Source organism: Macaca mulatta, chromosome 7 (assembly GCF_049350105.2).
Source record: "Macaca mulatta isolate MMU2019108-1 chromosome 7, T2T-MMU8v2.0, whole genome shotgun sequence".
NCBI classification, from domain to species: Eukaryota; Metazoa; Chordata; class Mammalia; order Primates; family Cercopithecidae; genus Macaca; species Macaca mulatta.
The window spans coordinates 141881946-141909243 of NC_133412.1; the positions used below are offsets into that span (position 1 = coordinate 141881946).

The following is a 27298-nucleotide window of genomic DNA, read 5'->3' on the forward strand; positions in this document are numbered from 1 at the left end:
ATCTGATGCTGCTATTTTTTTATTCATTTTTTTCTGGGCCTCAGGGGTAAAGAATTGAGTTAATTATCCTATTTGATTCATAACATCGTCACACTCACTGCATTCCCCTCACTCCAGTAGTTGCTATACTCATGTGTTTCAAGGGATCCCTTGATAAGGACATATTCTTGTGAGATACATAGTATTATTTTGTAGGAGGATTGCTTTTTAAATTCATAAATGGTATGCTGTAAATAGCATTTGGTTTTCTGCTTTCTTCCAGTTCTAAGGTATCACCATGTGATAGTATGTGCATGTCATTCCCTGCTTCTAAGAGCCATGGGTATTCCATAGTGTGTGCTCACCAGTTAACCTATCCACACACGTGGTGATGGACAACTCAGCTGCCACAAACAAGGCAGCTGCAAGTGCCCTGGTGGCCGACACAAGAACTGCTCTGAGAAACCCAGAAGGATTTCTGTGCCCCAGTGGATGCATCCTCACTGCACTGAACCCTTCCAGACTGCCCTGTAACCAAGCAGATCTATGTAATAAGGTGCTCGGTGTAGTGCTTTTACCTTATCAGCTATTAACCAAAGAATCCCACACTGGGGCATCAGGGTTTCATCCAGCTCTGCTGCGGGGTGGCTGTGGGATGTTACATAAGTCACATCCCGTGTCTGGGTCTCAGGATCCTCTTCCACCAAGTGAGTATGCCGGACAAGGTCAACTCAAGGCCAACCCTAAGCCCACTGGGAGTGCATCTGAGGGGCAGCACAAGATGATGAAGCAGAGACACCTTTGAACCCCAAGTCCTAGCTTTGGCGACCTTTGTGAATTGCAGAAGGAGCTCATTGGGAATATACGTGTTGTAGGAGTCCTTGACAATTAAGTGAAATAATGGACATAAAGTATCTGGCACTTTGAGTAGCTGTTCAAACTGATATCCATTCTTTTTATTACCAACCCATGCCCTTTCCCTGTTTTATCATTTTCCATTGAAGAATTCTGAAATTTTTCAGAATTCTAAATTCTGACAATTTACTGTTCTGTCTTCTTAATGAGGTGTAAATACATACAGTAAGGTCTAATACTCTTCTTTTAATAACAGCTTTATTGAAGTATTCACAGACCATAAAATTCACCCTTTAAAAGTATATAATTCAGTGTTTTTTTATAATACTATATTCACAGAGAAATCTCATGACTGCTTAATTGAAGAACATTTTCATAGACCCCTCCGCCCCCCACCAAAAAACCCTCACTCTCCATTTCATCCTCTCCAGCCCCTGGCAACCATTAATCTACTTTCTGTCACTATTCTGAGCATCTCATACAAATGGAATCATTTACTATATGGCCTTTTGTGACTGGCTTCTTTCACTTAACGTAACATGCTCAAGGTTCATCCATATTGTAGCATGTGCCAATACTTCATTTTTATTGTGAATAATATTCCACTGTATGGACACAGCACATTTTGTGTATTCATTCGTCAGCTGATGAACACTTGGGTTGTTACCACTTTTTGGCTATTATGAATAAAGCTTCTGTGAACATTCATGTACAGATTTTCGTGTTTAATTATCTTGGGCATATACCTAGGAATGGAATTGCCAACCATACGGCATCTTTATGCTTAACTTTTAAGGAAGTACCAAAATGTTTTCTGAAACACCACTTTTCAGCCCCACAGCCATATATGAGCGCTCCAATTTCTCTACATTCTCATCAGCTCTTATTATCGTCTTGTCTCTTTTGTTTTAGTTACTCTAGTGGGTGTGAAATGGTATCACTTTGTGGTTTTGAAGTGCACTAATCTTATATTAGCAGCTCGGTCTTTGCAAATGTGTACACCTAAGATACATATACACAGATTTAAATATAGAACATTTCCCTCCTCCTGCCTCTGAGTCACTGTCTTCCTACCCAAGGTAACCACTGTTCTGCAGCAACATTGCCTGGTTTTCCTGTTCTTTAACTTTATGTAAATGAAAACATAGAATATATGCTCTTATGTCTAGCTTTTTTCCACTCAAAAAATGTTGTGGTATCAGTGGTTTCAGGTGCTTGTTCTTTTTATTCCTATGTAGTATTTCATTATATGAGTATACTGCAATCTATGTATTAATTATTTTATGAGTGGACATTTGTTTCGGTTCCAACTTGGGGTCATTATGAATAAAATTGCAAAAACACTCTTGTACCTTTCTTTTGGAAGAAATATGAACTCATTTCTCTTAGGTCTGTACCTAGGAATGGAATTGCTGGATCATGGAGTATCTTTAACTTTAGTAGAGGTTACCAAACAGTTTTCCAGAGTGGTTGTACCAATTTACACGCCCATCAGTAATGTATGAGCATTTCAAGTTGTTCTATATCTTCTTTGGCACTTGAATAAATCAGTCTTTCTGTTTTTGTTTTTTAAGTGAGACACAATCTCATTCTGTCACCCAGGCTGGAGTGCAGTGGCATGAACATGGCTCACTATAGCCTCAACCTCCCTGGGCTCAAGTGATCCTACCATCTCAGTCTCCCACGTAGCTGGGACTACAGGCATGCACCACCATGCCTGGCTAATTTTTTTAAATTTTTTAGAAATGGGGTCTCACTATCTTGCCCAGGCTAGTCTCGAACTTCTATCCTCAAAAGATCCTCCCACCTCAGCCTCCCAAAGTGCTGGGATTACAGGTATGAGCTACCATGCTCAGCCTAAGTTTTTAAAGTTTTTCAGGTAAGTTTTAGTTTTGGTGTATAACAGTATCGCACTATGGTTTTAATTTGTGTTTCTCTAGCAACGAATCATGTTGAGTACCTTTCTTCATTGCCTTCAGTCTGAAACTTAGCTGAAAGGATCTGACAAGTAATACTCAACTCTCCCTGGCGGTTGCTGGAAGAACTAAGGATTGAGGTGCTCCAGGGGGCCCCATCAAGGGTGAGGTCTTTTATCCCAGATCCTTGATCACACTCTACTAATCGAACACTAGTAAGAAATCCATTGCTATAAACATATTTATTCATTTTTGAATTAACAGTATTTTACTTTCAACTCCTAGAATTCTCCTTGCAACATATCCTTAATCCAATAAAGAAAGAGATGGAGTAAAGTAAGTGTAAAAAAAAAAAATTTATCAGTCAATCTTCAAGGCAAAGAATTGACTATACTAAACACAAGAAATTTCCATTTAAATGTAAAGTCAGGTGAAGTTATAGTCTAGTATATAAGGGATGTTTAAATTCATGTTTCTCTTTTTGTTTGTTTGGTTTTTGAGACAGAGTCACTCTCTGTAACCAAGGCTAGAGTGCAGATCTCGGCTCACTGCAACCTCCGCCTCCCAGGTTCAAGAGATTCTCCTGCCTCAGCCTCCTGAGTAGCTGGGACTAGAGGTGCATGCCACTAAGCCTGGCTAATTTTTGTATTTTTTGTAGAGACGAGGTTTCACCATGTTATCCAGACTGGTCTCAAACTTCTGGCCTCAAGTGATCCGCCCACCTTGGCCTCTCAAAGTGCTGGGATTACAGGCGTGAGCCACCAGACACACTTTCTCTTTATTTTTTTAATAGAACGTTTATATTCTTTATGATAGCTTAACGGAAGGAGCATTTGAAAAAGGGTCAGTTATCGTTAAAGAAAGTGCATTCTGTCCTCAAGTTGGGAGAGATCATGTGTGAGGTAAGCGTTTCAGAAGGTTCCTTAGGGTCATCATATTATACAGGGCTCTGTGCCGTGGACACGGAATTGTAGGGGTTGGGAGGATCTATGAGAACTACCAAGGTGATTGGTGAAATGTCGGTCAGCCTCCAGACACCTCTGCTGCACCCACTAGGCAGAACTGGGGTAAAATGCCCAGGTCCTTTGGGCAGAGGAATTTCAGAAACAACGTGAGGCAAGATTTGGAGTTCCCAACCCCCCCATGCCAGTCCCCATGTAAGCAAGCAGGACTTTCCCACCCAACAATAAATGCCTCTCTCTCCCATCCAATAAATATCACTGATGTGTTTATGTCTTGTTAAGCCATTGGGGCAAAGGAGTAAGCTCCCTGTTAAAGTCAACAAAAGCAAAAATCATCCCACAGCTTTTATCAAACACTAAAACAATTTTCAATGTGGAAAATTTCTTCTTAATAGGGAAATGGAAAATTACAGATATAGAATCATCCAATCTTAGAGCTGGAAGGAACCTTGGAGGTCATCAGTTGAACCTCGAGCCCACTGCTGGAATTCTTATTACAACATCCCTGCTGTCCTCTGCTTGAACGGTCCTAAGCCTGGGCCCTTTCTCAGCACCTCTAAGGAAGTTTTCCACCCATTGTTGGGTGGTTGTTAGACAGTCATTCTTATGTTGAACCAAAATAGTCCTTCTGGAAACTTCACCCTTCAGGCACAATTTGAATCAGTCTATTTCCTCTCCTCTGTGAGAGCCGTATTTTAAGGCTGTAAGCCTCATCCCCTCTGAGTCTTTTGTCCCCAGACCAAGCATTCTCACTTCCTCCAAATATATAATAATCCATTCTAAAACCTGGCCAAGGACAGGCATCAAGTCACTGGTGTGTGGTCTTCCTAATGCTTCTTTCCCTCGTCTTGAAAACCAGATCCACAGCAGGGACTGGAGCAGCATACCCATTCTCGGAGATTGCCCGAAGCTACAGATGAAGCTTCTGTGACACCTTTGCAAGTTCAGTGGATGAGGGATGCAAGTCGTACGCTAACAGATAAGAGGTTTTTTTTTTTTTTTAGTTTTTAACAAGCTTGGGTATTTTTAGGAAATAAAAGTGACACTGTTGACCCCAATCTGGAGTGAGCCCAAGGAGTTTTCCCAGGAGATGGGTGGGTTCTTGCTAATCCAGTCACAAACTCTTAAGTATTTTCTAGGCACCCATAAGTATAGTACAGTATTATGTTCAGAAAACTGCTAGAGCTTCCTTAGTCCTGGTCTTATCCATCTGGGCAAAGTGGCCCAACCAGGGCAGTGAGGACGAGTACCTGGATACTCGTATGTGTACAATTCATGTTCAAGCCCTACCTGCCATGCCAGTGAACTAGCTGCTTCACCATCCCACTCCCCACAGCCCAGACCCCAGTGGGAAGTAGTCTACTTGTGAGCAGGTGCACACGCATGTATAGACACACATAAAACCCTCCCAAGCACACGCACATCCTTGAAGCCTTTTCTATCAATAGCCCGACTTGTATTCAGCTATCTATCAGGGGTGAAAAAAAGAAACAAGGTCTCTCCCTGGAGGCACAATGATTTTATGGTAGAGGTGCTTCTGAGCAGCCAGCAAAACAAGACAAAGGTCTTATTTGGTTTATCAAGCCCAGGTTACACCCATTGTTCATTGGGCCAGGCAGTGTTAATCAGCACCCAGACCTTTGAATAAAATCTTTGCCAAACAGATCTGTACAGATATTCTTGCTACATAATGATAAAAGCACTACTTCTGGTAGGGAGGCAAAATCACTAAGATTTTAGGCAATAATTTTTCCTTGCTTACAAAACAGGGAGTAATGCCTACCCCAAAGATGTAAACAGTTTTTAATTCTTTGAAGGAGAATCTGTAACTTATGCTAAAACCAATTGCCAAAATAATGCTAAATGGAGCTTTCTGGAAAGAAGGCATTGTGAGTAAAAGTCCCAGAAGAAACCCTTCTCTCCAATTTCTTCTTACGTTTCTGTGCAAACCCACAAAGGAGGGAATTGCATGATTTTAAAACCAAAGTCTTCTGTTTTTAAAAATCATATATCAAAACTTGAGAATGCAAAAGAGTTCTAATTACAACACCCAGGGGAATGGTTATGAAATACCAATAATGGTTGATAAATGCTCAACCCAGTCAGTGAAACACATACACAAACCTTTGACCAGAAACACGGACTTAGAAGGTCACCATCAGTGTGATGAAAGCCTTGGAGCACGCCTCTGACAAGCAAGAAGGGCATTAGAGAGCCAGGTGTTTCCCCTTTGATTAATGCACTCTCTGAGAAGCCCAGATTGAGAGGGAACTATAAATGATCAACCTTTGTTTTGGAAAGGGCTTTCCTTGATCTTCTTGGGTTATTGTGCAGCCCATTCTACAAGTCTCCTCCCATCCTCCCTCCTGGTTGTCAAAACAAGTCTGTGGGAGAGGCATTCTCAGGAATGTATGATGCTCTGTTTAATATGGAAAATGATCCTCCCAAGGCAGGGGAAGAAATAAAGAAGCAGATTTCCTCCGCAGCCTTCACAATACAAACCCTCAAGGACACTGAGAGAAGGGTGGTTTAACAGGTGCATGAGGAAGATTTGGAAGTTGTGGCTCCTTCAGAAATTTGCTTCCCAGTTTAATTGTAGGCATCTAAAGGGTTAGGTCAACTCTAAGGATGACTCAAGTATTCCCTCTCATTTTCTTTTCTTTTTTTTTTTTTTTTTTTTTTTTTGAGATGGAGTTTCACTCTTGTCGCCCAGGCTAGAGTGCAATGGCACGATCTCGGCTCACTGCAACCTCCACCTCCCAGGTTCAAGCAATTCTCCTGCCTCAGCCTCCCAAGTAGCTGGGATTACAGGCATGCGCCACTGCTCCTGGCTAATTTTGTATTTTTAGTAGAGACAGGGTTTCTCCATGTTGGTCAGGCTGGTCTTGAACTCCTGACCTCAGGAGATCAGCCCACCTCAGCCTCCCAAAGTGCTGGGATTACAGACTTGAGCCACCAGGCCCGGCCACATTTTCTCCTTTTAAGTTTCTTAGAAAGGTGAAAGGCCAGGCGCAGTGGCTCATGCCTATAATCCCAGCACTTTGGGAGGCCGAGGCAGGCAGATCACTTGAGGCCAAGAGTTCAGGACCAAGCTGGACACCATGGAGAAACTCTGTCTCTAAAAACACAACAAAACAAAACAAAATACAGAAAATAGCCAGGCGCAGATGGCGTGTACCTGTGGTCCCAGCTACTCAGGAGACTGAGGTGAGAGGAACACTTGAGCCCAGGGGGCGGAGATTGCAGTGGGCTGTGATGGCACCACTGCACTCCAGCCTGGGCACAGAGCTTGTGACCATGACCTTGTCTCAAAACAAACACACACAAAAAGTGAGAACTGTTTACCCCCTGCTTAAAGAAGGAAGGTTACTACTCTCAACTGGTATGGTTGAATGTTTTAAATATTAGCATATGATAAAACGAGTTGTATCTAATTAGGATTTTCTGAATCTCAGCCTGTAAACTTACTAACTGTGTGATCTTAATATCGCTGAATCTCCATTTCCTCATCTATAAAATGGGGCTGAAATCTTCCTCAGAATTATTGCAAGGATTAAATTAGGTAAATGAAGTTCAAATTTAATTCTGGTACCTGGCCCATGGCATCCAGGAAACAGTAGCTATTATTATGTAATTGACTGTTCCTTGCCGATTCATTCATAGACTGCAGGGATTTTGTGCACAAGAATCAAATATTATGAAAATAATTATTGTGTAGATAGGCAATGCTAGATATCCAAGCATAAATAATTTGGTAATAAACTGCTGAAATCCATGTGACTCTTGAACAGATCACACTTTCACGAGATCCAGCTGGTACATGTCTGCTGTGATATAATGGGAAGGGCCTGGGTTTTGAGACTGGCATACCTGACTTCCGGTTCCAGCAATGCTACCATGTAGCATGGAACCAGGGAACCATGGGAAAGTTACTCAGAAAATAGTATATAAAATTTATAAAGCATTTACAGACTTTGATTATTTTACAATGCAATATTTTCTTTTAGTAGTCAGTTTTAACTGTGAGGCCTTATATTTTTTTAAATGAAAATGTAAGCACTCTTTCAAATTATTTATCTTTAGAGAACTATATGATATGAAGTTTGGAAAACAGAAAAGAGAGAATAAAAGTCATAATTCCGCCCTCCTAACACAACCACCATCTTCAAAGTGTATTCATTCTCTTGCACTAAAAGCATCCAGAAGACCACACTGCGATCCTTCTCACCTGCTGTATTAGTCCATTTTCACGCAGCTGATAAAGACACACGCAAAACTCGGAATAAAAAGCAGCTTAATTGGACTTACACTTCCATACAGCTGGAGAGGCCTCAGAACCATGGTGGGAGGCGAAAGGCACTTCTTATATGACGGTGGCAAGAGAAAAATGAGGAAGATGCAAAGGTGGAAACTTTTGATAAAACCATCAGATCTCGTGAGACTTATTCACTACCTTGAGGACAGTGTGGGGGAAACCACCACCATGATTCAGATTATCTCCCCCTGGGTCCCTTCCCACAACATGTGGGAATTATATCAGGACGAGATTTGGGTGGGGACACAGAGCCAAACCATGTTACCTGCCTTCGCTCCACCATCCTCTCAGTTGTTCTACTGGATTGTTATCAGGCTAACAAAAACAAACAGGCAAAAAACAAAAACCACAACACGTACACACACACACACACACACCCCACATCACATGAAATGGAAAAAGGCAAAATTTAGACTCCATATAGCAAATGAATTTATGCTATGGTGTGGCTTTCCTCCATTGTGAATGTGCTTCTTAAGCACTTGGTTCTTAGGACAGGACCTGGAAAACCCTCAGGGAGTTTTCCCCCGACCGATATTGAATCCCCTTGGGCCATCACATCTGGATTGGTGGTCTGTTGGATGTTACTCACTCATGAGTTCCTAACAAGAGACCTGAAAAAAGGCAACCATAAAGAAGGGATGGAGGGATGAGTTGGCCAAGAAAAAATTGTCTGATGTGTCCAGCATATTTCTGTTTGGGAAGCCCGATGCTGAGCATGGACCTCCATAGCATTAAGGACAAAACGAGCCCAGTAGAAATACGCCGTTTTCTGAAATATGTGGGAAGGGGACACTTAGGAGAAGTGAAGACAAAGCATGGCACTGCTTCACAAAGAGGATAATAAACCTTGAAGCTCTTTGCCCCAAGAGGTACTTCATATGGACAGAAAATGAAAACAAATTCAAAGAGCTTTGGGTGTTGAGGGCTGGGGAAGTAGGAGTGCCAGATAAAATATAGGACATCTGGTTAACTTTTAATTTCAGATGAATAATAAGTAATTTTTTTTTTAGTTTAAGTATGTCCCATCTATTTTTTGTATGCCATATCCTGTATGTTTTAAATGTGTGAGGTTTGTGGTATCTATTTTTAAAATCTCTTTATTGAGATATAATTCACAAATTTTAAAATGTACTCATTTAAAGTGTGATTGTGCCATTGCACTTCAGCCTGAGTTGATCTCTTCCCTTCAAAAGCCTGTCCCCAGCATTCCTTTGTCATCTTCATTTTCCTTATAATGGAAACTCCATAGCTCTCTGGGTGTGGTAGCTCACACGTGTAGTCCCAGTTATTTTGGAGACTGAAGTGGGAGTATCACTTGAGCTCAGGAATTTGAGGCCAGGTTGGGTAATATAGTGAGACCCCATCTCTAAAAGAAACAACAACAACAACAACAACTTCTTTTCCCTTTTCTCCTCTCTCTGCCCTCTTCCCCTTCCCTCTACACCTTGACCTGCATGACTTACTGATGAATGATGAATGGAGAGGGATGGAAATTTTGTTCATCAGCTCTCCCAACACTGCATGCTCTTCCAGGGCAAATGACCAGGCTCCCCTGTTTTTAAGTGCTTTTCGCCTCCCTGTACATATTCTGGCAACTTCTGTCTCTTTGGGGATGAGGTTTTCCCCCTGGAAGTTCTGTGTGAGAAATCATGTTTAATGTGTGATTCTGCATGGATGGGTGTGTAGGAAATATGACCAGCATACGCACTGACGTGGACCCATACAAGTCTAGGCATCTGTTAAGTGTTTGGCCCTGTCCAGGAAGTAGCTGGACCATAAAATCAGATATGGGAGGAAGCTTGACCATGGGAGGGGCCCCTTCACAATAGAGTCTGCAGGGACGGTGGGGGGAGACAGGAATGCTAGTTAGGTTGAGCGTCTGAGCAAATGTGGACAGCCAAAGGCAGCCTTGGCCAAAACTCTTTTTCCTCTGTCTCCAGGAACTGGAGGTGTCCCACTGAGGTGTCATCGTGAGTCCATCCAAACCTTACTGAATTACTACCTCCATTTTAAGGTGTAAGGTGTTCAGAGAATGTTCGTGATTCAATAGTTCTTAACATTTTAGTTCCTCAATTGTAAGTGTGTCGGTTTATGAAAGAAAACACATTGGTTAGCACATTGATTTTGGAAAATTTCCACTGATAACTGTGAGGGCAGACACAGACGGTAAGATTATAAGACTCATCCGGCCACTGCACTCCAGCCCGGGCGACAGAGCGAGACTCCGTCTCAAAAAAAAAAAAAGATTATAAGACTCTTTTTATTCACAGGGCCTTCTTAAAAATCTAGCGTGTTTTCCATTTCCCTTGATGCCCTGTTCATGACAGGTGCTTGGCAAATATTAGTTGAATGGCTGAATAAATATATGTATGAGTGAATGGCAGACATCAAAGTCTTCCTGGATGAGGTCAAGACCAGCCTGGGTAATGTAGCAAGACCCTGTCTATACCCAAAATTTTAAAAGGCGTATCTGTGGTCCTAGCTAGCCTGTGGAGGCTGAGGCTGGAAATTGCTGAAGCCTAGGAGGTTGAGAGGCTACAGGGAGCGGTGATTGTGCCAATGGACTGCAGCCTGGGCAACAGAGTGAGACCCTATCTCAACCAACTAACAAACAAACAAATCAAAAAAATGTTCCTGGATATTTGAGAATGGAATTTGAGATCAGGAAACAGGCCATCGTGTGAAAAGTCCCAGAGCAGTCATAGCTTTGCCACATAGAGTCTTGTGATTGGAACATGTCACTTAAACTCCATGACCTTCAGCTTCTGTGGCTGTCAATGGGAATCACCTCCTGCCATAAGTGGTTTTGAGAGTCAAGTGAAATTTCAGATCTGAAAATCCTTTTCTGACTATAGGCTGCTGTATAGATTGAGGATAATCTGATAGCATTCAAAACCCAGTGCTCACCACCTCCAACCCTGTGATCTTGCTCAAGTTAGTTAACCCACCCAAGCCTCAGCTTTTTTCATCTACAGAATGAGAATAATAATCACACCAACCTCACTGAATTGTCTTGAAACTTACATGAATGTATATGCACTCGAGAGCGCAGAGGTGAGCTCACGTGAGTTTCTCTTCCCTGGGTTGCCATTGTCTGCGTATTTTCTGTTTTCTTTTTTTTCTTTTCTTTTTTTTTTTTTTTTTTGAGATGGAATTTCACTCTGTCACCCATGCTGCAGTGCAGTGGCGTGATCTCGGCTCACTGCAACCTCCACCTCCCAGGTTCAAGTGATTCTCCTGCCTCAGCCTCCTGAGTAGCTGGGATTATAGGTGCGCACCACCACGCCCGGCTAATTTTTTTTTTTTTTTTTTTTGTATTTTTAGTAGAGACAGGGTTCCACCATGTTGGTCAGGCTGATCTCGAACTCCTGACCTCGTGATCTGCCCTCCTCAGCCTCCCAAAGTGCTAGGATTACAGGCGTGAGCCACTGCGCCTGGCCTCTCTGCGTATTTTCTAAGTAGCTTGTTATTCTACATTGCCCAGACTTGTTTCTCTGCCAACCCACCAGTCAGTAAGTAAATTAATTAGGTGATAAGTGATTCCTTGATCTTTTTATTATTTCTATTTGGTTATGATGATTAAAGCAGATGGTCATCTGATTGGCCATAAGTCATGCCTGCAAAGCAGCTGCAGTTGTGTCTCAGGATTGTTTCCTTATCAGAGACCTGCCATCCAGGTGTTTCCTCATCTTAGGAGTTGCCCTCTAGGTTTCCTCAAATTGTGTCTTTCAGATGAGACCCACCATCGGAGCCAGGCTTTGAAGGAACTGACCCTGGTGTGCATGAGGAAGTACTTCACGGTGATGACCCTCGTCACCCCCTCAGGAAAACACAGTGACCTCTCCCCCAACACCCCCGTCCCACTCCCAGGTACCCTGGCAAAAGCAGAAGAACCAAGCAAGCCCTTCCACCAAAGCAGCCATGAACCCCATTCTCATCATCTCCAAGAACTCCCTGCTATACCAGATAGGGGTCTGGGGTTCTGTTTTCCATTTTTTAAAAAAATCGTTTTCAGACTCTCGAACAGTGTGTTGGTTTACACTATTCTCTCTTCTTAAACCACCATATCAACAGATTCACTCTGCTTCCTTTCTTTTCATTTGGCAAATGCCACACTTTTAATGGCAGCAATAAAAGGTGCTTCTATCAACGCCAGGTGGGCAGCCCTGACCATCTAAAGCCTCAGAGAGGATTATACCAAGTCTCTCGTACACCTCCATGCTAGTGACAACATGTGGGGACCTCTCATCCCAAAGTTTTGGGACAAAGTCTCCCGTCCCTTATCACTTGCTTTCACTGAAGCTAAATGTATCTGTTCAGTACATGGATAGATTTTTAAGCTCCTCTCACAAAGTCTTGTGCTTGAGACAAAATCAGCCCAGGTTCTGCACTTTGTCTACATTTCAGCAACTCTTTTGCTTGATATTAAAAATAGCCTTGTCTAGTCCATTGAGATCAGACCCAGGAGACAGGCGCCTGCTATTCTAATCTCTGCTTCACAAATAGCTCTCTATGGGCTCAAGCATCTATCAACACTTCCAGGGGTCTCCAGTTATAAAACAGGGCCAGGCCTAGTCACCTATAAAGGTAGACTCTGCTTAACTCTCCTGAGCTGTCCATGAGGTTAGCATGAAGCCTACAACAATCACATTTCCACCATGGACCAGAGACTTCCAATGGTGACTCAAAACTGAGAAGCAGTTAAGAGCACCTCCCACACTCAGGGGATCCTGTGCATTTCCCAGGCCAGAACCTACAAAAGGTTCCCTTGAGACTCAAACTCAAACATCACTGGTAAACAGGCTGCCCCTCCCCCCTTCCTCCCTCCTCCTGCAAACCTCCCCCATCCCTCACTTTCACCTCCCTTCCTCCCCAACCCATCTTGTACTCTGTGAAAAACTGTAGTCCCCTCAGTTGCCAAGGGAACCAAGCCTTTTATTCCATCCGTGACTAGCTGGTTGGACTGAGGAGTGGGGCAACAACTGGTACCCAGGCCTTTGGAAGTCCAAGCCCTCCCTTTTTCCCAAAGGGGGAGGGGTGGGCTGCACCCCTGTTGCCTTTTCACCCAAACCCAGCTGGGTGGGACCGAGCCCTTGGGCTCTCAGGAGCTCCCTGGCTGTGGGCTCGGGAGATCAGTGCTCCCCAGGCCCTCCTCTGGCCCTGGCCCTTTCCAGAGGACAATAGCCTTCATGCAAGGGAAAATTCCATCGCCCAGGGTTCAAGTCTCCAAGGAGTTGCTGGGGCCTCTGTTTAGCCTGGAGTGGGCTCTGAGGAGCCGCTGCAGCTGCCCGGCTTGTTTTCCCCCTTGCTGTGTTTTATTTTTAACCCCTGAGCTGCCAAGGATTGTTTTTCCCCAACCAGTGCCTGGGAACTAAGGGAGGGAAGAAATAAGGCTTTGTTCCCTTTGGGGAACTAATTGGGAAAGACAGGCAGTGTGGCCGGCTTGGCTCTATTAGGGTGTGAGGCTCCCACCCCTCACTGCACAACATCTTCACCCTAACCCATGCCCAGGAGGCTGGGAGTGCAGAGGTGCTCCCCAGGCTGCAATCAGAGGCCCAGGGGCTGATGGGAACCCAAGTGCAGCTTCAAAACTGCAAAGGCAGCTCCAAGCCATTTTCTAGGGCTCCGAAGATACTTGGGAAATAAGATGTTGGGAGCTGGAAATGTCTACTTTTTCCCATTTCAACCCCCCAAACTAACCCCTGCTTTTCTCTTGCTGCTGCTGCTGCTGCTAGTGGTGGTGGCTGCTGCTGCTGTTGTTGTTGTTGTTGTTTTCCAGACCTGCATAATGAACTCTGGAAGAAAAGTGAGGGAACTCAAAAAAGTAAGTAACCAGAAAATCAAGACATTATACTTTTAAACACTAGGCTAATCAATGGGAAACACCTAGCAACCCCGCTTATAAGTTTATTCCCTAAAAAATATTCCTTATACTCAGAAATCTAATTTCATTGCAAATTAGCTAGAAATTAATGAAAAATTTGTTCCACTGCCATTTTATTTTAAGATCAAATGGATTCCAGATAGGGACCCATTAAGAATGTAAGGACTATTGTGATCCCGTCTAGGGACAGAGCAAAGGTCTAAGGAATCACCCACTTGCAGCAAGCCCATACATTCAAGTTAGGGCTGGGGCATGTGACACCCAGTGCATTCAGGTAAAGACTGCTCACCTATTTACCAAGAATGTTTGAGAGAAGAAAATGCTCCTGCCTGGCAGACAATAGCACAAAGCATTTCTCTGTACCTGGGCACATCTGCTCCACTCGATAAAAGAGGACCCCTGACCCAGATACACAGGCAGTTGGAGAAGAGGACAACTATGAACTGATACAAAGGCAAGAGGTTCCTGGTAGCATTGGAAGAACACAGACTGGTGCATAATGCACGGCGTGTGCAATAAAAGTAAGCTGTATTAAAACTTCAGCCTTGTTAATAGCTACAAAAAAAATTGTTAGAAAGAATGAATAAGATCTTGGCCAGGCACAGTGGCTCACGCCTGTAATCCCAGCATTTTGGGAGGCCGAGGTAGGTGGATCACCTGAGGTCAGGAGTTCGAGACCAGCCTGGCCAACATGGTGAAACCCCATCTCTACTAAAAATACAAAAAAAATTAGCCAGACAGGGTGGTGTGCACCTGTAATTCCAGCTACTCGGGAGGCTGAGGCAGGAGAATCTCCTGAACCTGGGAGGCGGAGGTTGCAGTGAGCCAAGATTGAGCCACTGCACTCCAGCCTGGGCAACAAGAGCAAAAAGAATGAATAAGATCCGGTATTTGATAGCACAACAAGATGACTATAGTCAATAATAACTGAATTTAAAAATACATTTAAAAATAACAAAAAGAGTATAACTGGATTGTTTGTAACACAAAGGATAAAAGCTTTAAGTGACAGACGCCCCATTTACCCTGGTGCAATTACTACACAATGTATGCATGTATCAAAATACCTCCCGTGCCTCATAACTATACTCACCTACTATGTCCCCACAAAAATTTTAAATATTTTTCTAATTTTTAAAAATTTGTTGAAAAACCATCAGCCCTGTTAAGTTGCTCACATGTGCTGTTGCAGCCCCAGCTCACTCCTGCTGACACAGGGTCCCCCACAGCTACGGGTCTATCCTTCCTCTGGTGTGGCAAGACTACATTTTCAGGAAGCTGCTGGGCAGAATGAAGCAACTCGAAGCTCAGGAGAAGTGTCTACGTGCCTTTTAGGGTTAGGGTTTAACCCGGCACCCAGGGATTTCCCAGCATGCAGACAAAGGCACTGAGAGTTAGAGCAGAAGCTGAAAGGGTGAGTCAAGCCAGGACTCAGCACCCTTGAACCCATCCACAGCTCCCACTCACATCATCCCACACTCCCTTTTTTCATTTACTCCAAGCATCTGGAGCCCCAAGCTCCTGCGTCTCAACCCACGCCCTCAGTAACAGTATCCATTGCCAAGCCAGAATTGACTCTGGGCCCACCGCACCACTCACTCAGAGTCTGTGAGGAGTGAGCAGCGCACGAGACCGGAAACAGGCCAACTCAGAGGAGGGCTCCCCACTGCACGTCTTATCCGAAAAGATGCCCCTCAGTCCCATCAGTGTTGACTTTGCATTGCACCATTCGATTATCTCCTTCAGCTCTTCTTAAGACAAATGGCTGGCTGTTGGGAGACTGGCCAGGGTTAAGGTGGAGCCTCAATGTGGCCATTTTCACAGTCCTGGCAAAGCCCATGGTTGGTGCCAAACCCTCATTGAACTGAATAGAACGGAGGAAAGCTAACCAACCCACCAGAATAATAATCACTAATGCTTATGGGGTGATCACACACCAAGACTGCTCTAAGTGTTTTATGTGTATTCATTTATCTTTACCTCATCATAAGTACTATTATTTTTCTACTTTATAGATAAGAAAACTGAAACAAGGTCGCAAACCACATGATCTACAGGGGAGCCACCACTGCCTCCTGAAGAACCCCAGTCAGGAATCCCAGATTAATTTCCCCAGCATCCTGTTTGGAAACCACATGTCCGCCCTGCAACTGTACCTGGCTTGTGTCCCACAAGGAGAAAGATGCAGGGGCCTCCAGAAGCTAAAGAGGTAGATATGGGTTTACTTGGGTTAATGTGGCCAGGGAGTCGGGAGACCTGGATTCCCGTCCTGGCTCTGCCCCCATCTGCGTGAGAATGGCCAACTGTTCCAACCATGAGTTCCACCCTCCTCATTGCCCAGCCACGAGGTTTCCAGGTCCCTCAGGCCCCTGCACATCCTCAGCTCTCTGAAGAACAGTGACTGGTGTGACGACAGGGCCCCTTCACAGAGCGAACCTGACAAAGAGCTACTCACCGCACACACGAGCCTTAGAATGCACATGTCAGTGTTTTGGGAAATATGTGCTGTTTTGAAATGTGTCTGGGCCATGAGTAAGTTTGGGGGGAGACGGGATAGGAGCTTTTCTTCCAGTTAACGAAGTGAGGCTTCATGGAGGAAGAAGATTTTCTTAGTCACATTTCCTGTTTCACACTGACCTTTTAAAAGGAAACCCACAACTGAACCTGTGCTAGGGCCTGCTTACAAAACCTACCCACAGGTATAATAAAGATGATCTAAATAAAGCCAAGCTTAACCTGAATCAGTGGAAATAATAAGATCACCAAGAAGGGCTGATGGCCTGAGATAAGGGACATGGTGGTGCTCCATAAACTGCAAATAGAAGTGACACGTGAGAGATTTAATGATTATTAAACAGGAATCTAAGCAGAGAGGCAGAGATAAACCATGCAATCTTTTCATCAGTCTCTATGTACTCAGGGCTTAGCCACTTGTTATAAAATGGAGACTCTGAAAACTTAGGAGAGATGGATGCAGTGATTTCAAAAGAAGTTGTGTTGATTGGGTTATAAAATTAATTATGGGAATTAAGATTTCTTATCTGCAAAGGGAAAAACCAACAGATAACTGAAGAACTTAAAGTTGGTAAGGGGCCGGGCTTGGTAGCTCATGCCTATAATCCCAACACCTCAGGAGCCTGAAACAAGAGGACTGCTTGAGCCCGGTAGTTCAAAGTTAGCCTGGGCAACATAGTGAGATCCCACATCTATAAAAATAATGTTTTTTGTCCCCAGATGTGGTGGTGTGTGCTTCTAGTCCCAGCTACTCGGGTGGCTAAGCCTAGGAGGTTGAGGATGCAGTGTTCTGTGATCATACCACTGCACTACAGCCTGGGTGATGGAGCAAAACTCCATTTCAGAAAAAAACCAAAAAGTTGGTAAGGGATCAGTTATTGGATGACACATTGCCATATCTACTGACCAAAGAATGACAGGCCCAAACAGTAGCAGACAGATGTGGGATACTCAAGGATGTCCCAGAGATGGCCAGGTATGGTGGCTCATGCCTGTAATCCCAGCACTTTGGGAGGCCAAGGCAGGCAGATCACTTGAGATCAGGAGTTCGAGATCAACCTGGCCAACATGGTGAAATCCTGTCTCTACTAAAAATACAAAACTTAGCCAGGCGTGGTGGCGCATGCCTGTATTCTCAGCTACCCTGGAGGCTAAAGCAGGAGAATTACTTGAACCCAGGAGGCAGAGGTTCCAGTGAGCTGAGATTACACCATTGCACTTCATCCTGGGCAACACAGTGAGACTCCAACTCAAAAAAAAAAAAAAAAAAAGAATGTCCCAGAGACACCTGCAGAACAGTCTCCAAGGCCTGAAGAGCTTCACCATCAGGCAGCACCCAATGCCATGGCTGTTTACACTGATTCAGGAAAACGTCACAGAAATGTTAAGTTTGAAAGCTTTGTTTTGTTTTTTTACTTTTTTATTTTAAAAAATATGTAATGCTTCACAAATTTGTGTGTCTTCTTTGCTCAGGGGCCATGCTAATCTTCTCTGTATTGTTCCAATTTTAGTACATGTGCTGCCAAAGAGAGCACTGTTTTGTTTTGTTTTAAACAAGGAGGCCTGGAATTGGACTGAAGTAAAAAAAAAAAAAAAAAAAAATCATACAAAGGAAACAGTAATTATGTTAGCAAAAATAGAGTAGGGAATAGGGTTAGGCCATGACAGGCAATGATCCTAAGAGCTAGAGATCTCTCCCACCCCAACAGAGAGCGACACACACACACACACACACACACACACACACACAGAGACAGACAGACACACACACACACGCGCGCGCGTGCACACACACACACACACACACACACACAGACAGAGAGACAGAGAACCCTGACCGGAATACCTCAGGCTCTTCCCAGCCAGCTTCCACATTGCTCTCCCATCCATCTTCACACCTAATTCTTCTACCAAACCCTCTGTCCACCCCAGGAGATTGTGAACTCAGGCACCAAATCCAACAAACTTCCCGAGGAGCTTATAACAATCTGTTTTACAGAGAAGTAAATGTTGCTGAGAGGGAAAATTGTCAGGCCTCAGTGTTCCAGAGCAGGAGGCATTCCTTCATTCCCAGAGAGGCCCTGGGCCTCAGCAAGCAAGCCCGACAAGCCCTCCAAAGCCAGAATCCAAGCTTCAGGCCACGCCTCCCTCACTGCTGGGCACTGGACAGCGAGGTTGCTGCGCAGAACCCCTCTCCTCAGGGGGACAGTCCTCAGGGCTGCCCCACCTAACCTGTTCCCTCAGTCACTCAAGCCCTCCGTCCTCTGTCACAGCCTGGCTCTGTCCCTTCCCATGCCCCAGCCCCCAACCTCCCAGGACCAAGTGTCTCAGGGTTCCTACCCTCCTCCAGCCCTGACCAGCCTGGAAGCCAAGTGGCGAGCATGTGGTCAGCCGGGTGGGCCCTGAGAGCCGGTGGAATGGTGTTCATGATGCAGGGAACAAGAGTGGGGGAGGAGGGAAGGTGAGGGGTACAGGGGTGCCTCTGCCAGGCCACCACTCTGCAGCTCATTCTCCTCTGAGGTTATTCCCTGACCCACACCCCTCTGGAGCCCACCCCAGCTGCTTCCTCTTCCTAGGGGTCTCCACCTGCTGTTCTGTGACTCCCCTGAAAATAAACTTTTGAAAGGCAGCCTGTGTGGTGATTGTGAGCATGGGTTTAGGGTCAAGAGGTAATCCCATAGCCAGACTTCATCCTCCTCCAGGCCTCCATCCAGGGCTGCAGAAATAGCTAGCAATTGGCTGGCTAAGCCGGCAGTGGCTTACATGGAAAGAGGGGCCCTCTGCAGCTGTCACCTGTGCTTGTGGATTTGGTTTTCCAGTGTCAGGAAGGAAAGGTGATTTGGGAGACACCAAGCAAAGAGCAGGAGGACCTTTTCTGTCCCTTGAAATTTAGGAGGGAGATGACCACACCGAGGCTGAGCCTTCCAGCTCCACTGGCGCCTGATGCCCTCCCTCACCTGTGACTGCCACCCTGGGAGGTTCTTTAAGGCTCTGTGCATAGCTCCCCTGCACAGAGGGGAGGGCGCATGCCTGTCATGAACGCTCAGGTGGTGGAGTCCACAGGACAGGTAGGAGAGAAATGACTGTGGCCACTCAGCAACCACTTATGCCAGACACCCTTTTAATAGAATCACCTTCATCCAATCCTCACAGTCATCTCTTGAAATAGGCACTATTCTCATTTTGTAGACAAGGAAACTGAGACTGTAAGAGGTGAAAGTGCTAATGCAGATCATACTTATTAGGGACGGAGGCAGGACACAGCCCCACAAACACAGGGGGCAGCTGCCAAGGGGCCTCTTTTTCCATATAAGCCACCGCCTGCTTACCCAGCCAATTTCTAGCTATTTCTGAAGCCCCGGGATTGAGGCCTGAAGAAGGATTGAGTCTACTATGGTGTCACTTCCTGGCAAACTCTGAGAGGGACTGAGAAGGCCAAGTGGGGGCCTGCACCAGGCACCCCCAGCACCCAGGACGCCCCTCCTCCCACTGAGCCACTCAGAGGCCGGGTGCCGGCAGGGTCCTCTCGCTTCGCAGATCCTGCACCCCAGGCCAGACCCCGCATAAAAAGAGGTTTCCACAGTGCTCATATCCCACCAGGCTCAGACATGGTAGCCCCAGGAAGTCACATCCATCTGGGATCTTCCCACCCCAGTAGTCTTGTTATGGGGAGCTACAACAATATTAACCATGAGCACTGCTGGGGTCACTGTTCACAGCAGTCAGGAGGACCCCAGTGCAAGGTGTTTCTGTGGGGCCGCCTGGCATGCTGCATGCCCAGCACTGTAGGTGGACTGGATGGTGGAGGAGGCCCTGTTGGAACCTGAACAGAATGAACTTCTGGGAAACTCAGCCACTCTGGTCCTGGTATTCCTGGTATTCCAGTTGTATGTTTCAAAGCTGTCTTGGCTTAACTACTTCTATCTCATTTTAGGATCTTCCAAAAGAATTGGTGAACCAAGGTGTTAAACAGCCAGATCCATTCGGCTCCTGAGCTCTGGAGGGCTAGGACGCAGGGTAAAAGGACCCAGGGTCCCAGCACCTTTTACCAGCTTTCCTAGCCTGGCCCTTGAGACCCTGTTTGACAGGTTCCTGTCCACTGACCAGCCCATCTCAAGTCATCCTTGTGCCCTACCTTCAGTGCCTCTGGATAATCCCTCTGTGCCCTACCTTCAGTGCCTCCAAGCTCTGTCTCACCCACCTTGTGTCCTCTTGCCTGGGGATCAACCCCTTCCTTTCCCCAGCTAACCCCTACTTCACCTAGCACATTTCCATGTGAATTTCAAAGGCTAAGTGCAAGGATTACATTCCTCTGAACTGGTTGAGATCTTTCAGGATTCCTATCCATCCCCCAGTGTCCTGCCTATTTATCTCAATTTATGACACCCACACTTTCCCAATAATCCTGTTGTCTTTCTTGGTGTGGTTGTTGCTCCCTATAAATTGTCATTAAAGAGGTTGGATAGGAATGAGCCTGCAGCCCACTACTAGAGACTTCTCTTCTAGAGGTCGACATCGATCCACCCATCTTCATGCTAATGGCGGAAGGATTAGATGGTTTTCTAGTTATTGATTACTATGGAACAAATGACTTCAGACATGCTGATGAAAAATGCCAACCATTTTCTTCTGCTCACTGATTCCTGAGTCAAGAATCTGGACAGAGCACAGCTGGGATGCCTCTTCGTTGGTTCATGTTCAGGGCTTCTGCTGGGAAAAGTAGACAACAGGGGTGAGAGAATGAACTGAGTGGTTAGGGGCTGGAATTATCTAGAGGCTTCTTCATTCCATGTCTGGTACCTACATTGGAAGGACTCAAAGACTGAGCTGAGCGGGGACTGTCACGTGTCGAATGACATGTGTCCTCTCCACATGGCTTGAGTTTCTCAAAGCATGGCAGCTGGGTCACAAGAGTGAGTATTCCAGGAGAACCAGACAGAAGCTGTGGGGTCTTTTATGGCCAGGCTTCAGAAGTCAAAAAACATTTCTTTCTCCATACCCTACTGATCAAAGCAGTCACAAGACTGTCCTGATTCAAGAGGAGGAGCATAGGTCCCACTGCTGGATGGGAGGAATGTCTAACAATTCTGTAACAGCCACAGCAGCACTGGAAGCCTACACCCAGATGCAGAATGACTTGGGAGTCCCTTTGAGTCAGGGCGTAGGCACTACCTGACAGGCTACTCAATGGTGATAAGTCATCAAGAATAAGCAGTGCTGAGAGGCCTCTGACATTCCTGCAGAGAGGCTGGGGTATAGGCCAGACTACCACGATAAGGATTGTCTAACAGAATGAAGCCTCAAAGTGGATACTCGGTCTCCTGAAAAAGGCAGAACCCCTATTATCACAACTGGAGCATTCAGGATGTCAGACCAGCAGTGTGTGACATGATGCCATCACACAGGTTAGCTGAGCACCTTCAATCCCTCCTCCTGTGATCACATGAGACCTTGTCAAATGCCCATGCTGATATTAAGAAATACTATATAACATATTCCTGATCCAACAATTCAGTCATTGCCTTTCAAATGTGCAGATTTTTTTGTTCGTTTGTTTGTTTTGTTTTTTTCTGAGTTTCATGCTTGTTGCCCAGGCTGGAGCGCAACGGCGTGATCTTGGCTCATAGCAACCTCCGCCTCCCATGTTCAAGTGATTCTCCTGCCCCAGCCTCCCAAGTAGCTGGGATTACAGGCATGCACGACCACGCCCAGCTAATTTTGTATTTTTCTTAGAGAAGGGGTTTCTCCATGTTGGTCAGACTGGTCTCAAACTCCTGACCTCAGGTGATTTGCCCACCTCAGCCTCCCAAAGTGCTGGGATTACAGGCATGAGCCACCACGCCTGGCCTCAAATATGCATCATTAATCATCTCGACAGATATATTTCCAGTGATCAATGTGGATCTCACCAAACTGGGAAAGGATTAGGAAGTATACACATCAAGAGGGAAACAGGAGAAAGCAAATGGAGGCAGTCATTAGAATTATTCCTGAGTTCCTCTAGAGATGGTAGAAGGGAAGGGGGATTCCAGGGCCAAGTGGTTCTAGGTGGTCTCAGCCTACCAGCTTTCAGCTCTTCATTAGTGTCCCTTCAAGGCAAGACCCATCTCTTTCAGAGAGCAAACATTTACACTGGTCTAGGGTCGCTGGAGGCCATTTTACCTTGGAAGTATCTGGGAGTTGGGAGTTGATGAAGGGGCAGTACAGAACAAATAGCTCAGAGATGGTCTGGGAAAGAATGAAGAAAGTAAAATTGATATTTGTGGTGAGGGGTACAGCTTTTCCTGTGGAAGCAGGGCACTGTCACTGCTGTGAGTCATCAATTTCTGGGTCTCTGGCTCAGACAATCTTAGAAGGCCAGAGCTGGGGGGTGCCTGTTCCAAGGTCCTCTAGTCCAACCCTCGCATTTGAGAGATGTGGAAACTGTTGCAGAGTCCATTTGTGCCCACTGAATATCCATGTGCTTCCCTGAATTTTCCAGCCTTCCTTGCAGTTAGGTGATTAATTATAGCCAATGACACATGTCATCTCCAGGCCCAAACACTGAAGACAGGGTGTGCCTCCTCCATCCCTCTTATCCCCTGCCACTGTGACCAGACAGTCCTTGTACCCTAGATGGCACACTTACAAGATGGAGGAGGATCTGCCCATCCTCATCAGAGCAGGAAATACAAAGCTTCATTCTGTGAAGCCACTGAAAACTGGGGGCTTATTTGTCACTGCAGCATGGCCTGGCTTAGCCTGACTACTATGGAAATTGAGGCATAGAGAGGGGAAGTATGGATATGAGTAGCCCTGATAATGTATGTCAGATCCCTGCTCATTCAGGAAAGCAGATCAAAACAGGTAACATGGTAGGATTTTCTGCTCTAGGGTGATGATCATGCAGCATTGATCCTCTTGCTGTCATGCTTTATAATTTACAAAATCTATTCATGCCCAGAGTCATACAGTGAAGGGATAAGGGAGTCAAAACTAAAATCCAGGGCTTCCCCCACTCACGGCCTGATTGCCTATGCTTTTAGAATACTGATATCTTTTTAAAGGGTTATAACTCTCTTTTATCCTCCCCTCTCCAAAAAACAAAAACAAAAACAAAAAAATCTGATTGGCATATGCTTCTTTTTTCCCACAGGTTTATTTCCATAGAATATTTATTTCAATATTTAAATTTTGTCTTGAGAAGGCTCCAATAGCCTGGAGATCATTGGAGGTACCCAAGGAGTCACAGGTACCAGGGCTGGGAAACTCCTCCCTCATGGGGGAGATCCCTGGCTGAGAGAATCCCCTTGGTTGGTCCCCACAGAGGTACAGCACCCATCGTCCCACTCAGACCAGCAAATGAAGAAGTTGGATGAGACCACATCAAAGCAAGATTTCTTCAAAAAATCCAAATCAGATCCAGGTTCCTCTTCTTCAGACCACATAGAGTGGGTGAAGGGTGCCTTCTGACTGCTTCCTCTTTCAACAAAAAGGGGAATGGCTGTAGGCCTGAGGGTGGCCATTTACGTCTGAGAGAAGGTGACAAGTTAAAGGCCAGGGTTGGGGACTCAGGCTCTCTGGGGCTCTGTGATGTCCAAATTGCAGCCTCTATCACCGGGAACCCCAGCTCTCCTGAGAGGCCCAACCCCTCTGTAGCCCCCACCCTGGCTGCCCAGCCAGGCCCACCTGATCTGAGATGTCGCCTCTGACCTTCATCTGCCCTCCCCTCCCTGTCAACAGCCAGATGGGGAACCCACCCCTCAGGTCCCATTTCCCCTCTGGCTCCTTCCTCCTGGGGCCTTCATGGTCTGACTTCCATCTTTACCTTGATTCTAAAACTATTCCAACCAAGGATATCACTGAAATGCTATTGCCCAAACAGAAAGACCTTAAGTTCAGGCCCCATCACTTACAAGTTTGTAGCCTTCGTTCGGCAAGTTATTTTCCTACTCTGGTCTCAGTTTTCTCACCTGTAAAACAAGAATGATAATAACAGGACCTACCTCATAGGGTTATTGTAAGGACTAAATGAGGTAATGGGAGTAAAGCACTTAGTAAAATGCCTGCTTCACATAGTCTATCATGCGATGAATATAAGTTAACAATCCTTCATCCAAAATCCCTGGGGCCAGAAGCCGGCATTTTTCCTTATTTTAGGAGGTAATATGGTGCCTAGGCTGTCTTTAGTGTATGTCCCCCAGTGGGTGCCAAGGCAGGGCCTCACAATCAGACACATTCATGATGCTGCAGTGACCATGTCAACTTTCACTTGGAGGGACTTCGGACTGCAAATAGCCTCTCCAGTTCAGATCAGATTTTGCTGCCAAATGAGAGTTGGCACCAGATTGACAAAAACAAGAAACAAACAACAACAGCAAAAGTAAAAAAAAAAACCTTTTTGTCCCTGGGATCTTTGGGTTTCAGGCTTACAGATAGGGAATTGTGAGTTTGTGTTAGTATTATTCCTATTTACACAACTAGATTTTTCTGTCACCTAGAACATAGAATGGACTCAATGACTCCTTCCTAGGAAGCCCTGACTCCAGAGATCTTCCAGATTCTCTTCCACCCTAACTCTCTCCCTTTGGATCCTACAGCCCTGGAGCCAATGTGATGCAACCAAAGATAGTTTTATACCAATACCTGCTGCAGAGCCCCATGTACCTTAGACAAGCCTATGAGGGCAAGAATAGCGTTTTCTACTTCTCTGATCTTCTTAGTGACAAGTAAAGAGCTGAGTACACAGTCAGTGCTTAATACATGCATCCTACATGAACACTGCTGACCTCTCTATGCCTCTGTTCTAATCTTGGCTGACTTGGTGCTGGAAGAAATAGCATAGTGTACAGAAACCATGTAGCTTCTGGGTTCAGCCAAGCCTGAATTTCAGCCTACTCGGGCACCTCATTGGCTTGTATGTCTCTGTCTACCTAGAAGGCTCTACTTCACATCCACAAAATGAACATAGTAACCCACTGTGAAGGGTTTTCCCCATAAGAAGCCATCTGTGTAATACACCTTGCACAAGGCCTGGCGCTCACTGCGAAAATGATAGCACTTGAGTCATAAGATCATTGTGAGGATTACATGAATGAAAGTTTATGTGGGTCTTAAGAAAGGTTTTAGCATGTTCTGCATGGTCAATTTTTTTTTTTTTTTTTTTTTTTTTTGCTATATTCGAGAGATAATTTTACCTCTTTTTTGTGATAAATTTATATAACATAAAATGTGGCCAGGCGCAGTGGCTCACACCTGTAATCCCAGCACTTTGGGAGGCCGAGGCAGGCAGGTCACGAGGTCGTGAGTTCAAGACCAGCCTGGCCAACATGGTGAAATGCCGTCTCTACTAAAAATACAAAAATTAGCCGGCATCGTTGCGGGCACCTGTAATCCCAGCTACTTGGGAGGCTGAGGCAGGAGAATCACTTGAACCCAGGAGGCGGCAGTTGCAGTGAGCTAAGACTGCACCACTGCACTCCAGCCTAGGTGACAGAGCAAGACTCCGCCCCCCCACCTCCAATAAAGTATCACTTACCCATCTTAAATGTACAGTTCAAAGGCATTAAGGACATTTACACTGTGTGCAACCATCACCACTTTCTATTTTCAGAACTTTTCCATCTTCCCCAATTGAAGTTCTAAATCTATTAACCAACAATTCCCTGTTCCTTCCTACCTCCTTCCCCCAGTTACTTCTAATCTACTTTCTGTGTCTATGAATTTTACTGCTCTAGTTACTTCGTGTAAGTGGAATCATATAATATTTGTTCTTTTGTGACTGACTTATTTCACTTTAACATAATGTTTTCAAGGTTCATCCATGTTGTAGCATGTGTCAATGTTCTTCCTTTTTAAGGCTGAAAATATTCTAATCTGCTTATCCATTCATCCATAGTTGGAAACTTGAGTTTCTTCCACCTTTTGCCTATTGTGAATAGTGCTTCTAGGAACATGGCTGTACAAATACCAGTTCAAGTCCCTGTGTCAATTATTTGGGGTATGTACCTAGGAGATCATCTAGTAATTCCATGTTTAATTGTCTGAGGAACTGCAACACTATTTTTCGCAGCAGCCTCAATGACACTTTACTTGTTATTTCTCCACCCATCCATTCATTCAACAAATAATTAATGAGTGTCAACTATACGCAGGAACCACACTAGGTTCTGGGGATACAGGGAAGTCCAGTGTGGCAGCACACAGCAGGTCCTCAGGGACCAGCAACAGCTACAGATGCACCCCTTGGGCTTCTCCCCTGCTTTGCTGCCTGGTTAATTTCAGCACGGTCTTCCCCTGGTTAATTTCAGCACGGTCTTCCCTCTTCCCCATTCAGAGGGTCCTCCCCTCGCTCATGCCTTTCTACCTTTTAAGGTTTCTTTGAACCAAATCACCCTCCCGAAGCTTGCAGAAGCTCTTGGCTATTATTGAGCTCTTCCTTGCTAATCCTGGGTTTTACCCTCTCTCCCACATAATCGGTCTTCATTACTGTCTAGTCCCCTAAGCAGGTTCCCCAGCATTCTCACATACCCCTCGCCTTTCATTTGTCCCTTTGTCACGCATCTCCCCAGCTGCCCTGGAATCCCTGCCAGACCCAGCCTTCCTTCAAAGTGCAACAAAAGCTGGATTTTTTGTCCAAACATATGAAATCCAAAGTCACATTGTTTTGTGAAGTCTTTTGAGATGAATCCCCCAGAGCTTCAGGTACTCCCTATTTCACAAAATCAATTTGGTTTTAACAGATTTCTGTTTGCGAATCCTCACCTGATTCACCTGATGTGAATCCTACCTCTGATTACCATGATAAATTGGAAGAAGGGTTTGACAGAAAATGAACTCCTGGAAGGCCTCTCAGAGTTCTGCTGGGGTAGCTGTTCGATAGCATTCCATG

The 27298-nt window shown here is 45.2% G+C and overlaps 1 protein-coding gene, 1 long non-coding RNA gene and 1 other non-coding gene across 6 annotated transcripts in view; 1 reads left to right on the top strand and 2 right to left on the bottom strand.

The window, feature by feature from the left end:
• LOC144330333 (uncharacterized) overlaps positions 1-8101 on the bottom strand; it is a 32061-nt gene extending 23960 nt beyond the window's left edge. Inside the window, exon 1 of the long non-coding RNA XR_013396399.1 lies at positions 8021-8101. This is a non-coding gene — a long non-coding RNA (uncharacterized LOC144330333). The remainder of the gene's footprint in view (positions 1-8020) is intronic.
• LOC114679585 (uncharacterized) overlaps positions 1-26379 on the top strand; it is a 54809-nt gene extending 28430 nt beyond the window's left edge. For 2 of the 4 annotated variants that reach the window (XM_077941290.1, XM_077941289.1), the window contains 4 exons: positions 11763-11900; positions 13766-13854; positions 15930-16123; positions 18428-19057. In XM_077941290.1, the coding sequence (XP_077797416.1) occupies positions 11763-11900; positions 13766-13854; positions 15930-16123; positions 18428-18659 (653 nt within the window). In that variant the 3' untranslated portion in view covers positions 18660-19057. Of the gene's footprint in view, positions 1-11762; positions 11901-13647; positions 13855-15929; positions 16124-18427; positions 19058-20362; positions 22014-23563; positions 24777-25806 lie in introns of those variants that run through there. The other 2 variants (XR_013396388.1, XR_013396389.1) reach the window with 2 other exon arrangements.
• LOC114679740 (U6 spliceosomal RNA) lies at positions 17857-17963 on the bottom strand. The gene has a single exon (XR_003731853.1). It is a non-coding gene; the product is annotated as a U6 spliceosomal RNA (small nuclear RNA).
• Positions 26380-27298: the final 919 nt, after the last annotated feature.